General features: G+C 36.4%; 1 protein-coding gene across 2 annotated transcripts in view; it reads left to right on the top strand.

The window, feature by feature from the left end:
- ACVR2A (activin A receptor type 2A) overlaps positions 1 to 11,140 on the top strand; it is a 79,099-nt gene extending 67,959 nt beyond the window's left edge. The window contains exons 7-12 of one of the 2 annotated variants that reach the window (XM_029934622.1): positions 121 to 264; positions 1,243 to 1,388; positions 3,510 to 3,624; positions 6,078 to 6,216; positions 9,075 to 9,205; positions 10,276 to 11,140. In XM_029934622.1, the coding sequence (XP_029790482.1) occupies positions 121 to 264; positions 1,243 to 1,388; positions 3,510 to 3,624; positions 6,078 to 6,216; positions 9,075 to 9,205; positions 10,276 to 10,470 (870 nt within the window). In that variant the 3' untranslated portion in view covers positions 10,471 to 11,140. The remainder of the gene's footprint in view (positions 1 to 120; positions 265 to 1,242; positions 1,389 to 3,509; positions 3,625 to 6,077; positions 6,217 to 9,074; positions 9,206 to 10,275) is intronic. The other variant, XM_029934623.1, reaches the window with a different exon arrangement.
- The last annotated feature ends 2,034 nt before the right edge of the window (positions 11,141 to 13,174 follow it).

Here is a 13,174-nt window from a genome sequence, read left to right as displayed (position 1 = left end):
CACAGACTTTTAATAAGCAGCTTTATTTTTAAATTTTGCCTTAGAATCTAGTTATCTCTTAGATATGGTTTATTTGCCTGTGTTCTTTGCATTCTTACTGTTCCTTCTTTTTAACTCTAGGACAAACAGTCATGGCAAAATGAATATGAAGTTTATAGTTTACCTGGAATGAAACATGAGAACATACTACAGTTCATTGGTGCAGAAAAACGAGGCACTAGTGTTGATGTGGACCTTTGGCTAATCACAGCATTTCATGAAAAGGTAAAAACTACTTTAACTCTTAGATTAGGGTTGGCTTACCTACTTAATGTTGGCTACAAATCCCTCAGATTTATTTTTCTGGGAACAGCATGTTATTATTGATGGTTAATATTTATAAATCTTTAAAAAAATTGTATAAGAGCAAAGATGGCAAAATTTTCACCCAACGATCTACTTACCTAATACCAGTCTTCTGTCCCTTATTTCTCGTGCAGTTTTATACCTCTCTTACAAATAATAATTTCAGTGTAACCAGTGCTTACTAATTTTCATTTACTGTTTGCGATCCATTGTGATTACATGGACCATTTTTTAGCTTGAATTTTGTTTCTTAAAACTGTTTAATCAGTATAGCCTCTGACAAAAATACAGACAGAAAAAAATCTTTGTTCTGTCACTGATTGTAATTATCAGTAAAACATACTTGCTATTTTTCCTCAGTTTTTCTACTTTCAGATTTAGTGTGAAAGTAGATTTTAATGAAATAGGAAATTGTATTCTCCTTGGCAGTTTCATCATTCAGATACAAGTAGCTCTTCTGCCTCTCTAAATTCTTGACCAAAAGGATGGCAGTAATCTTTAGAGGAAGATTCTGACAGAGTTATTGACTGGTCTTAATTTTGTGTTTTCCCAGTTCCATGATACAACATCTCTATAGTCAGTATATTTTAAGTTCTTAAATATTTTTTTGAACTTAAATTTTCAAGTAGTCTTTTTCTTTTTAACTTCTGCCTTCTAAATAGGAGGAAATTAACTATGTCTTTCAGCAAAACTTTAAAGCTTAGAGGTATTCCTTTCCAGTCAGATGTTTACTAATAGGAAACTTAAATATTCCAGAAAAAATGATTTTGGGATATTATTATTCACTAAAGTAAAGAGATGTTGCCTTCTGTAATTTCTTAGCGGTAAAAAATAAAGTCTCCATGTTGTATGGCTTCTATCAAGAGCATAAGTTGTTTTTCCCACCCTTTTCTTTAGGGTTCACTGTCAGACTTTCTTAAGGCTAATGTCGTCTCTTGGAACGAATTGTGTCATATTGCAGAAACCATGGCAAGAGGATTGGCATACTTACACGAGGATATACCTGGCCTAAAAGATGGCCACAAACCTGCCATATCTCACAGGTAGAGCTAAAACTTCTACTGTTTTCCCAAATAAGTCAGTATTTATTATTAAAATTTTTAATCTCCTATGGAAAATTTTCCCAATTATCTAATCATGCTATAGGAGGCAGTTGATTTTCATTTCTTCTTCAGATTAGCTTAGAGTTTGGCTAGGAAGTATTTTGGATAATGTATATATTAATATCATTAGCAAAGTTTAATTATTATGGTTTATTTTGTCTCGTTTCTGAAAGCATGGTTAAAAACGTATTTTTTCTCTATCGCAAAGGAAGAAATTTGTTTTGCCTCAAAACATGATTTATTTCATTGGTAATTATTAGATTTAATTAAGGAGAGAGTTGAGTATCTTTTTTTCTTATGTTTGTAATGACTGTGTGATCAGTACCTGAGCTGATGTAGAAAGAGGCATCCTTTGAATAACTGAGTTTACTTAATTGCCTTTATCAGTGAAGCAGTAGTACTCAGACCCAACAATTGTCGTCTCCTCAAAAGGGAAAACGTTCCATTAAACATGGGATCAATCTGTCTTCATGTATTCAATTTAAAGATAGATACTTTAGAAACAGACCCAAAAATACAGAGAACAAACTGATGGTTGCCAGAGGGGATGGGAGTTGGGGGCTGTGGGCCAGATGGGTGAAGAGGAATAGGTACGAAGCTTCCAGTTACTGAATGAGTCCGTCGCGGCATTAAAAGGTACAGCACAGGGAATGTGACCAGTGGTGTCGTGTGGGACAGATGGTGGCTGCACTGTGGGGAGCACAGCATGATGTACACTCACCGACTCACTGTGTTGTACACTTGAAACTCATGTAACATAGCGTTGCATGTCCACTATACTTCAATAAAGAAAAAATGGTTGCTTTAAAAGTAGTTATGAAAAAAAAAGTAGTTATGAACCGATTCATTTAACAGATATTTAGCTGAGTGCCACCAGTAGGCTCCCAGGAGAACATATTTCTTTCAGTTCAGCTCTAATCTAGCTTCTGATTTTGCAGATCTTGAATGACTTTCACCTCTGAAAGAGCTCCCCTTTTTTTCTCACCTTCCTTCATCCAGTCTCTTCTGGATTTTTGCTTACCTCACCTAGTCCTATAGGGAATTAATTCTTCGGCACCCCCAAAGGTTATTAGGAGTAAGGTTCCTAAAAATATTCTGAGGCGAAAACTGATTGGTTTTGTAGCATTTGTCGGTGTGTACCTGTGCCTCCTCTGTTCCACTCTGGGCACATAAATTTAACCACAGCTCACGGCATAAATGTGTTTAGCTCGAGTATAGTAATCTCTGGCATGAATCATTGAAGCTAGTGTGTAGAGATACCTGATTGCTTTAAAATGGTTACTCTTCAAAACAGCAGGATCTAGCTGGAGCTGTTTATGGTGAAAAATTTCTACCTGTTACACATTCCTAGACATGTTACACATTCTTAGACATGCTTTTTCCTACAACAAAGCTTATGAATATAAGAACCACTAAGTGACCATTCTCACATGTAGGCCTGTACCAATAGGCCAGTTCATTTTATTTGAATATTCTTTGATTTCTTAAATTCCAGTTTCAATGGGAGTTTCCAACTATAAACTCTGAAATATTCTTATTACCTCAAAAAACAATTTTATGATTGGTAGGTTAGGAACTACATTGACAGTGTTTTTGGAATAACAGCTCTTTATGAAACTACTTCATGGAGAAGTTCCTACTTACTGTCTATGTTGTGAAAAGGAGTTTGTCACTCTACTTGTGTACTTCATGGTATGTGGGGAATATGCTTAAGCTTTTTTTTTTTCTTCCTCTCCTCTTTTCTGTATATCAGACTTATTTAAAATTTTTTTTAACGTTTTATTTATTTTTGAGAGACAGAGAACGTGAGCAGAGGAGGGTCAGAGAGAGAGGGAGACACAGAACCAGAAGCAGGCTCCAGGCTCTGAGCTGTCAGCACAGAGTCTGACATGGGGCTCAGGCCCACAAACTACAAGAACATGACTTGAGCCGAATTTGGCCACTTAACCAACTGAGCCACCCAAGTGCCCCTCTGTATATCAGACTTCTATAGTGTACTCTCCTTTCCCCCTTTCAATGACAATTTTTTTAAAAAAACTTGTCTATCTTTTTATTTGCAAGGGACATCAAAAGTAAAAATGTGCTGTTGAAAAACAACCTGACAGCTTGCATTGCAGACTTTGGGTTGGCGTTAAAATTTGAGGCTGGCAAGTCTGCTGGTGATACCCATGGCCAGGTAAGGATGAGAACTGTAACCTGTAAGAAATAGTAATCTTGTCCCATATTTTCTTAGAATGGCACATCTGGGTTGAATTGTTCTTAAATTATTGTGATGGTTATATCAGCATTTAAAGCAAAATGACTCTCTTAAGAGGAATACGTTAAATTTGCTGAGCAAGACATTTTCATGTGGTGGTGAAGCGCTGTTAGGAACTCCAGTGGTTATTAGTCAATTCATAAAATAGCTTAGACACATACGTCATGGGATTCTGTTTTTAGAATGAATCAAATTAGAATCCAGAACATTTAAATAGATCTCATTCGTAGGGCGTTCTTAGTATTAACTCAATAGTTTTAATTTGTTAATTCTTTCATCATCCTAAGAGGAATGGCAGAATAGTCAATCACTGTTCATGCTACTCTGTATTAATATCTATTACATTTTTCTAGACAGTAATGATAGTTTCTTGCTTCTTGGTCTTTAGTGCTTCATTACTTCCTAGCTTTTCTCTGAATTCTCTCCAGAGTTCAAAGTACTTATAAAGCCGTGAGCAAAGAGCCTTTCTAGTCAAGGTCTGTACAAAGAACTGTCAACAGTGGGAATCTTTAAGAAAGTCTAATAGGAAAGTAACATTATCCATACATTTGTGCTCAGAAAGTAAAGGCTAGCAAAGGTGTTTTTACTCCTGTAAGATCACCTTTTTATTAAGAAAACCAGTTTAACCTGAAAGGTGACATTTTTTACCAAGTTGGCATGATTATCTATCTCTTCATCTTTCAAATCATGGAAATAATTTGGTCATCAAATTCTCAGCTTTTGTTTTTCCTAGTGTATTCTATTGACCTCCAAGAATAGTTATTAAGACTCTAAAGCAGTTGTCAGCAGTCATAGTTCTCGAAAAGTTGACATCAGATGTGTCAGGAATGAAGGCAGTCTTGTGGAGTGTATTACAGAGATGGGAGACTGCAGGAGGCCTAGGGACAAATGTCTGAGCTGATGGTGTGATTATCATAAAACTGAATTTGGGAAACACATTAATCCTCTAGCACTTCATAACCCTCCCCTCCTTTTTTTATGAAAAGATTTTGGGACCCATTCATATCTTTTACTGCCCTCCCAATTGGTTTACAGTAGGAGGAAAAACAATTGCAGAAGTGGTTCCCTGACTTTAGATTTTATGGACCAGAAAATTCAAAATACGTGTTGTTGTACATTTTATATATTGCAAAGAAAGAATGCTGGAGAAGAATAAGATTTTTATCTTATTAGTTTATAAAAGAGGACATTTTATCCTAGACGGGAGTGGTCATTTCATAAGAAAAGTACTTTGGTGGCTGGCATACATTTATCTTTAGGAGGTTTTGAGAAATGCTTGCTCATAGTACAATTAACATAGTTATTCAGAATAGCAAAACAGGGCTACTCTTTTATTTTTTCCTTTAAAGTGTTATCCTTATTAAATGAATTAAAAACCTGAACTTTGGAGTCTTAGTGATGTATTCCTTTTTTTTTTTTTAATAGTTCAATTATATGTGTATTCACAGATAATTGTCTAATAACTTCTATTCTAGAGATCAGTCACCTGAGAATAGAGCTTTTTGGAAATACCATTATCTGGGCTGCTCCCTAGATCTACAAAAAACTCAAGTAGATTCTGATCCACCCAGCTATTTTATAAAATGTTTAAGTGTTCATATATGAATATTATCAAGCACCAACCAAAGCAAGCTATAGTAGCTTGGTAACCATAGTTACATTACTAAGAAACACCAAATTGTTAGGGACAGATATAAATAAAGAATGCCAAGACAGAATTCATGAATAAATAAATATTATAGACTTTATAGAAGCAGAACTTTAAAAAGTTTATCTGTCCTTTACTTGGTGGATTCTTTTTATGTTGTAAATTTTTTTTTCCCCTTAATACAGAGAGAAACCCTCCTTTTCTCAAAAAGGAGTATTTTTTTAAAGACACATTTCAAACAGGACACAGAGGGACAACTGAAAAGTAGTTTTTCTTGTCTGTGTCTCTGACAACCATTGTTTTTGTGATTACTTCCAGAAGGGGGAAGAATTCTAAGCCAGCACCAGCATAATGTCTGCTAATGTGTTTATTAAGTGTGCCCAGAAAGGATCGGAGCATATATACTCCTTTGTTCCTTGCTGTCCAGTGTTTTTGGGAATCTTTCCCTACCTGTCCATGTTTATCTCATGTTTTTTTTAAGAGCCGCATAGTACGGTTTTTAAAGCAATCCCTACTGATGGAAACTTCCCATTTCCAGTGTCTTGGCTGTTATTACTTGAAATGGAACAAAATTCTGCTTGACTCTGTAGTCTGGTGGTCATAATTTATTTGCCTTATGATAGCAGACAGACCACACTTTGGTTTGTTTCTTTTTACAAAATCATAAAATATTAGTTCATAAAGTTAATGAATAAGTACTGTTGCCTTTTAACATCTTTTTCAGGTTGGTACCCGGAGGTATATGGCTCCAGAGGTATTAGAGGGTGCTATAAACTTCCAAAGGGATGCATTTTTGAGGATAGATATGTACGCCATGGGATTAGTCTTATGGGAACTGGCTTCTCGCTGTACTGCTGCAGATGGTAAGGGAAAAAATATTTTTTAAAAAGATATGCCTACTACCTACTACACATGTACGAAAAGGGATGATTACACTCAAAGGTATTATTTTAAAGTACAAAAAAATTTTTTTTTTAGGTAGACTCCAGGAGATAGATTGTAGCTTAAAGAGAATTCAGGAAGCAAAGGATAAGGGCAGGCTAAAGAGGGAAGGTATTGATTGGTGTGTGTTGATCCTTTACCACTGCTAAGTATTTTGCCAGGCACTTGACATACCTTTAGCTTATTCCTTAAAACTGCTTCAGAGGTAGTTATTGTCTTAGTTTTAGCAATGAACAATTTGAGGCTCAAATTTTAAGTAGAAATTAAGCAGATTGTCAATTTTAGCTTCAGGGTGGTAAATGGTGAAACCTAGATTTGAAACTCTGATCCAGATGTAGGGACAGGGTCTTGCCTCCCCTCAGGTTCCAAAGTCAAGTCTCATGGCAAGAGGACATAAATGAAGAGCTGGGGGAGTTTCCATCCCAAGTCACACACAGCTGAGTCCATTCATCACTCCCATGATGCCCAAAATGTATCTATCTGGATGGAATTTATAGTCTGTCCTCCATGACACAGAATTGAGCATGCCTTTGGGTATACCACAGGTTAAATTCTGCCTCCTAAAAGTTTTGAAAGTCTCAGCTGATGTAGACGTTATAGTTCTAAGGGATTGTTACTGTTTTTATTTAAATCCCTGTTCTAGTCTTAAGGCCTGTATTCTCTTCAATTGTGCTGCAGCATTTTCTTTTAGATGTGCAAATATAAGGGAAACATCTTGACAAACAAATGTACTTGATCTTTTTAACTTCCTGCAGATTGTGAAAGACCATACAGGAACCTGTAGAATATTTAAACTAACTTAACACTGTATTTCTAAGAATATTTTCTGAGTACTTTAATGGTTTCTCTGTAGGACCGACTACCTCTGGTAAATGAAATTTGATTTGGGGTACTGTGCTTATAAAGGGAACTTAGAGTGCTCAGGAATGGACAGCCATTCATTCTAAGATTGGGGGTTTGGCCTGGGGGAAGTGGATTCAGGCCTAATGGAGTTTGAAGCAATTTGGATATGATTCTAGCTTAGAAGTCTATGGGAAGAATAAGGTGTTCAGTGTAGTTTGGAAGTGGAAGAGGAAGTACATTATGTCCATTTATGGAAGCAGAAGTAGGCTGGATGGCAGATATTCTAGGAAAATATATTTCATAAGAACTTTAATAATATGAACTCTCCAAATCAAACCATTGGATATGGTGTTTTGGGGGATGTACAAGGCCCTGCCCTTAAGTAATGTACAACCTAATTAAGGGGATAAAGTATATCCTGGACAATTATCTAGAGTAAGGTAAGGGTGAATTGTCCAGCTCAGAATATAGCTATCCAGTGTGTTATTTTGGATGAGTATAGTACCTGAGAATTGTAAAGGAGTGATGTGGGACTTGAGAGGAAAGAAAAATGGTTTGTTTCCAAGGGGTTATCAGAGAAGTTTTTATGAAGAATGAAAAGGGCAGATGCTGACATTTCTTAAATGCTTTGCATGTACTATGAAATAATTAAGATTAGGGCATTTCTCTTAAGTCTGTAATTGGGACAGGAGGGGACGGTGTGAACATTGCTAATGTGAGTGCTTTAAACTTTGTTGACTGGGTAAAATCCGTGACTCTCAGTTTACTGTGTACTGAGCTTGTACAGTTCATGTTCTGACTCAGTAGGTCTGGGTTGCAGCCTGCTACTTACATTTCTTACAAGCTCTCAGTTGCGGCTAGTGCTGCTGACCCCCGGACCTCCAGGACGCCAGTACGCTGAGGCACTGGACATGCTCAAGGAGCCGCAGGCTATCCAGGCATCAGGGGCGGAGTCTTCCATAGAGAGAGGGTGGAGTTACATGTTAGATAGCCGCCTTCATGATTCGTTGTACATTCTGTCCAGGAGTATCTGTTCAAGGTTTAGGTCTATATTCGAAATTGCTCTTTAGTGACTGGTTTCCTTCAAGGGCAGATCAGTAGTGCAGTGAGTGAAAGCATAGACTTTGGAGTCATTCAGAGATTTCAGCTCTACCACTGTATTCCATTGTGCAAATCATGGAACTTTTCTGAGCTGCTTTCCTATCTGTAAAATAGAGGTAATGCCCCTCTCACTGCATAGAGGTAAAATGTAAGTAAATAACATATGTAAAGTTCCTATTTAGGATAAGTGCTTCTCAGATTACTGACTTATAACTGCATTTTCCTATTTGAGTATGCCTAAGAGAAAAAAAATAAATCAGCTGTGAAAGCACATTCTGAAGACTTGTTGGGAACCTTATTTGGAAAATATGTTTTTGATTTTTTAAAAACTATTTTGGCAGCTCTTTGGAAGGCAAAGAGGTGGGACTCTCAGGTACATAATTCCTCAGGCAGAGCATGTGGGGCATTAGGGTGTGTCACAGAGTAAAGATGGTTATTAAGAGATTGAACCCCACATTGTCAGAAAGGGAAGCACCACTGTTTACACATCTGATTTGAATTGTAAGTCCCTTAAAGGGACATTATAGCCTTGCTCTGCAAATATCGATGAGGAAGTTCTCTATCTCTATACATAAGGAGATAGGCATTCCTCACACCATAGATAAGAAAGCTTATGTAATCTTTCTCAGGGTTACATGCTCAAACCATGGAGTTTTTGATTCCTCCTAAATTAGCATTTGAGTCAAACTGTGGCAGAAGTAGTTGAGTCTGTTTCTCTCCATTATAGCATGTCACAGTTGGGAAAAGGTGATACAGAGTATGTTTCAGAAAATTTGTTCCAGTTTGGAAGTCAGGAAGATTTGCATTAAAATGATTTTTTTTCTTTACATTTCAGGACCTGTAGATGAATACATGTTGCCATTTGAGGAGGAAATTGGCCAGCACCCATCTCTTGAAGATATGCAGGAAGTTGTTGTACATAAAAAAAAGAGGCCTGTTTTAAGAGATTATTGGCAGAAACATGCTGTAAGTTATACAGTAGCTTTTCATTTGAAATTCCAATAGAATGCTTTTCAGAGAATGATTTCTATCTCTGCACACTTCTCTTCTGGGAAGGTTATTCATACAGGATATTCTAGAGTTCTAGATAGAATTTTAGGGCTATGAGGGAAGACAGTGAAGTCGTAGAGCCTAAGGGGGCTCTCACAGCTGTGGTCATAGGAGTTTGTGTCCTATTTGGAAAGCTTTCCAGGGGGAAGGAGTACCTGACTCTGAGCTTGTGGATAGTGGGGGAACCTTGATGATCACTAGCTTCCCATAAGATGCTAGGTTTATTTACTTATTTTTTAATGTTTTGTTTTTGAGACAGAGAGAGACAGAGCATGAGAGGGGGAGGGTCAGAGAGAGAGAGGGAGACAAAATCTGAAGCAGGCTCCAGGCTCTGAGCTGTCAGCACAGAGCCTGACGCAGGGTTTGAACTCATGGACTGAGATCACTGACTTGAGCCGAAGTCGGAGGCCCAACCGACTGAGCCACCCAGGTGTCCCATAAGATTCTAGATTTAAAAGGGAAGCAGTTTTCTGCTCTCTCATGTTTTGATTTGGGATTGGACTATGTTCAACCCCACTGAGACTTAGGTAGGTATAGAGTGGAACAGTATTGCCCTGGTTATTTTGGTCCAAATATAACTGGAAACATGGAAAAAACCAGGTAGAGTATCTCAAGGATGCTTTTCTAATCTTTTGTTCTATTTAACTACAAGACAGAAATGCTGATATTAACTAAGAAAACAATAAAAATTGGTTAAAAAAAGGCCTTAGTTTTGAATCCAGTTCAAATGGATAGGGACTTTTTTGAATTAAAAATACCTAATTACCTGCTGTCATAGTCTCCAACGTCAAGAGGTGTGATTTTTTTCTTAATTCTTTTCTCCCATTTCCTGCATATAATAGATATTCATAAGTGAATATTACCAAGTAATATCAAACGTGGCTAATCTTGAAACTTTCTTTGACGCAAAAATAGCAATTCCTTTATGGAAATTTTACTGTTTCCTTTTAGAAGACAAATTTCATGTGTATGTTTTTCCTTTTTAGGGGATGGCAATGCTCTGTGAAACGATAGAAGAATGTTGGGATCACGATGCAGAAGCCAGGTTATCAGCTGGATGTGTAGGTGAAAGAATTACTCAGATGCAAAGACTAACAAATATCATTACTACAGAGGACATTGTAACAGTGGTCACAATGGTGACAAATGTTGACTTTCCTCCCAAAGAATCTAGTCTATGATGGTTGCACCATGTGTAGACACTGAGAAACGGGACTCTGAACTGGAGCTGCTAAGCTAACGAAACTGCTTACAGTTTATTTTCTGTGAGAAATGCGTAGGACGTCTCCTGGACACGTCAAGAAGACCCTCATTTGAAAATGTGGCTCTGGGAGATGCACAGCGTTGCCTGCGGCAGAGACGGGAAGGACACGAGACTAAGAAAAGTTGCAGACTCTATAAAGAAACTTTTGAAAAAGTGTACATGAAGAACGTGGCCCTCTCCAAATCAAGGATCTTTTGGACCTGGCTAATCAAGTGTTTGAAAACTGACATCAGATTTCTTAATGTCTGTCAGAAGACACTAATTCCTTAAATGAACTACTGCTATTTTTTTTTAAATCAAAAACTTTTCATTTCAGATTTTAAAAAGGGTAACTTGTTTTTATTGCATTTGCTGTTGTGTTTCTATAAATGATTATTGTAATGCCAATATGACACAGCTTGTGAATGTTTAGTGTGCTGCTGTTCTGTGTACATAAACAAAGTCATCAAAGTGGGGTACAGTAAAGAGGCTTCCAAGCATTACTTTAACCTCCCTCAACAAGGTATACCTCAGTTCCACGGTTGCTAAATTATAAAAATTGAAAACACTAACAAAATTTGAATAAATTGATCCATGTTTTGTAACAAGGTATTACAAATTCACTGTGTTATTTAAGAAAAAAAGGTAAGCTATGCTTAGTGCCAACACTGAGTGGCCATTGTTAAAGCAGTGTTTTAGCTTTTCTTGTGCTAGCTTGTAATTTAAAGAAAAAAGTGCTGTTTTTTGAAATGAAAAAAATGTCATTTCCCCTTTCTTCCCATGTTTTAAAGCTTCATCTTCTATCCAGTTCCCAAATTATTGCATACTTATCTAAGTATTTTTTTTAGGTGTGCTGTGTTTGGGGAATATTTGAAAACTTAAAGCATGATTTAAATTTTTTAAAGTGAGCTGTGACACTGGAAAGCTCTTCATTTTTATTCTTTTAAAATAGATTTTTTTCATATTTATATATGTAAAATTGTAGTGTATTTCTTTTCACCAAACAGTGTGTGGGACATTCTTTATCACTGTTTAAAGATCACCTCAGGAAGTGTCATTACCCAGAATTCCTCACTCTCTGCTTTGAGACTTGTAACTTTATCACTATATTTCTGCTTGGTGCCATCTTGTCAGAGTAATATTTGATGTCTGTGATACGTAAAGAATTATCCTAGGATATAGGTTTTAAATTTTAAGCACAGATTTCAGATGTTACTGCTTTAAGAAAAATATCAGGGATAACAAGTTAAACTTATAAACTTAAAATATGCAATGACATTTAGAGGTAACCGATGTTGATATAGGTAATATAACCTAGCCTCTTCCCGTAAATTGCTTTCACAAGTATGGTATTTAGAATAGTTTATGCCTTATCCTTGATAAGAAAATGGAACTGATGGTAGGTAGGTGCCAAAGTGCTTTTCAAAACAATATTATATTAGAATATAATTGGATTCTTTCTCAAATTTATACAGGCCAAAGTAAAACATTAATTTCCTGAATTTCTAGATTACTGACCAACAAATAGCCAGTATTATGCTATGTACTTTTGTCAGGTCACTTAAAAATCCATACATTAATTTTATACAAGAATTTTTTACATGTCACTATCAGGAGCTCACTGTGAATGTATTATCTTCAAATGGCTATTTAACCACACAGTACACTACATTTTACATATAATATGCACTTAATCTCTGGGAATAATAAATTATATTATTTATAACTAATGCATAGGTCAACAGACTCTAAGCAGGGAGGGAAAGAAGAGTAATAGCATCGTTGTCTGTGTGCCACACCCCATACAGAACTTTGTGCTCTTGGGTCACATATGTACCCAGGTTTTCATTGTATTCCTAAGAATTCCCATTTCAATGTTGAGTTGCACCTTTTTATTTCAAAAAGTTCTTGACATCTCAATTTCTGGATTTGGTTTTACTTCCACTTTGAAACTACTCAAGATGGGAAAATGACAACGTTCATAACATGGAAACTGTCAATCTCCTGAAGTCCAATTTCTACCTGTTCTAAACATTTAATTCTATTTTTAAGAGTTAAAAAAAAAAAGGAATATTATGATGAATGATTGGCTTATGTGAGCACTCGAGATAAATTTTGTGAGATCAGTTATTTAAAAGAAAGTTTTCTCTTCATGTTAGAAAACATTTTTAGAAATTCTGGGTATTATACTTAACTCTAGCTAACCAACTTTAAAACTTGTACCCTTTTTAAAGCTATATTAATAGAAAAACACGTTTTTATAAGCAGTAAAATAAGAATGTTCCAGTGACTACCTGTCCTGATACCTAGTCTTGTTAAAACTTTCTTTTGCAGGGCATTTTCATGTTTGGTTTACAGTCAGCGCCAAGTGGGCAAGCTTACAAAAGGTTTGAGCTAGGGATACAGAAAGAAAGATCAAAGAGTGAGAAAAACGACTTCTTTGTTTTGGGGTGAACTAAGACCCCCAATATTTTTTTCCTCACGTGTATGGTGCTCTTTATGATTCGTCTTGTATTTTGCCTTTCTGATACCCATCAGAACTGCTGCTCTAACTTCCACTCTTTACCCTGCCCAAATCTCCGCGTAAGGAATGCTTTATGATCAACTGCCATAGGACTGATGGATTAACCAGTGTTTGGCTT

Source organism: Suricata suricatta, chromosome 3 (assembly GCF_006229205.1).
Source record: "Suricata suricatta isolate VVHF042 chromosome 3, meerkat_22Aug2017_6uvM2_HiC, whole genome shotgun sequence".
Classification (NCBI taxonomy): Eukaryota; Metazoa; Chordata; class Mammalia; order Carnivora; family Herpestidae; genus Suricata; species Suricata suricatta.
This window is presented reverse-complemented; position numbering and strand designations above follow the sequence as displayed.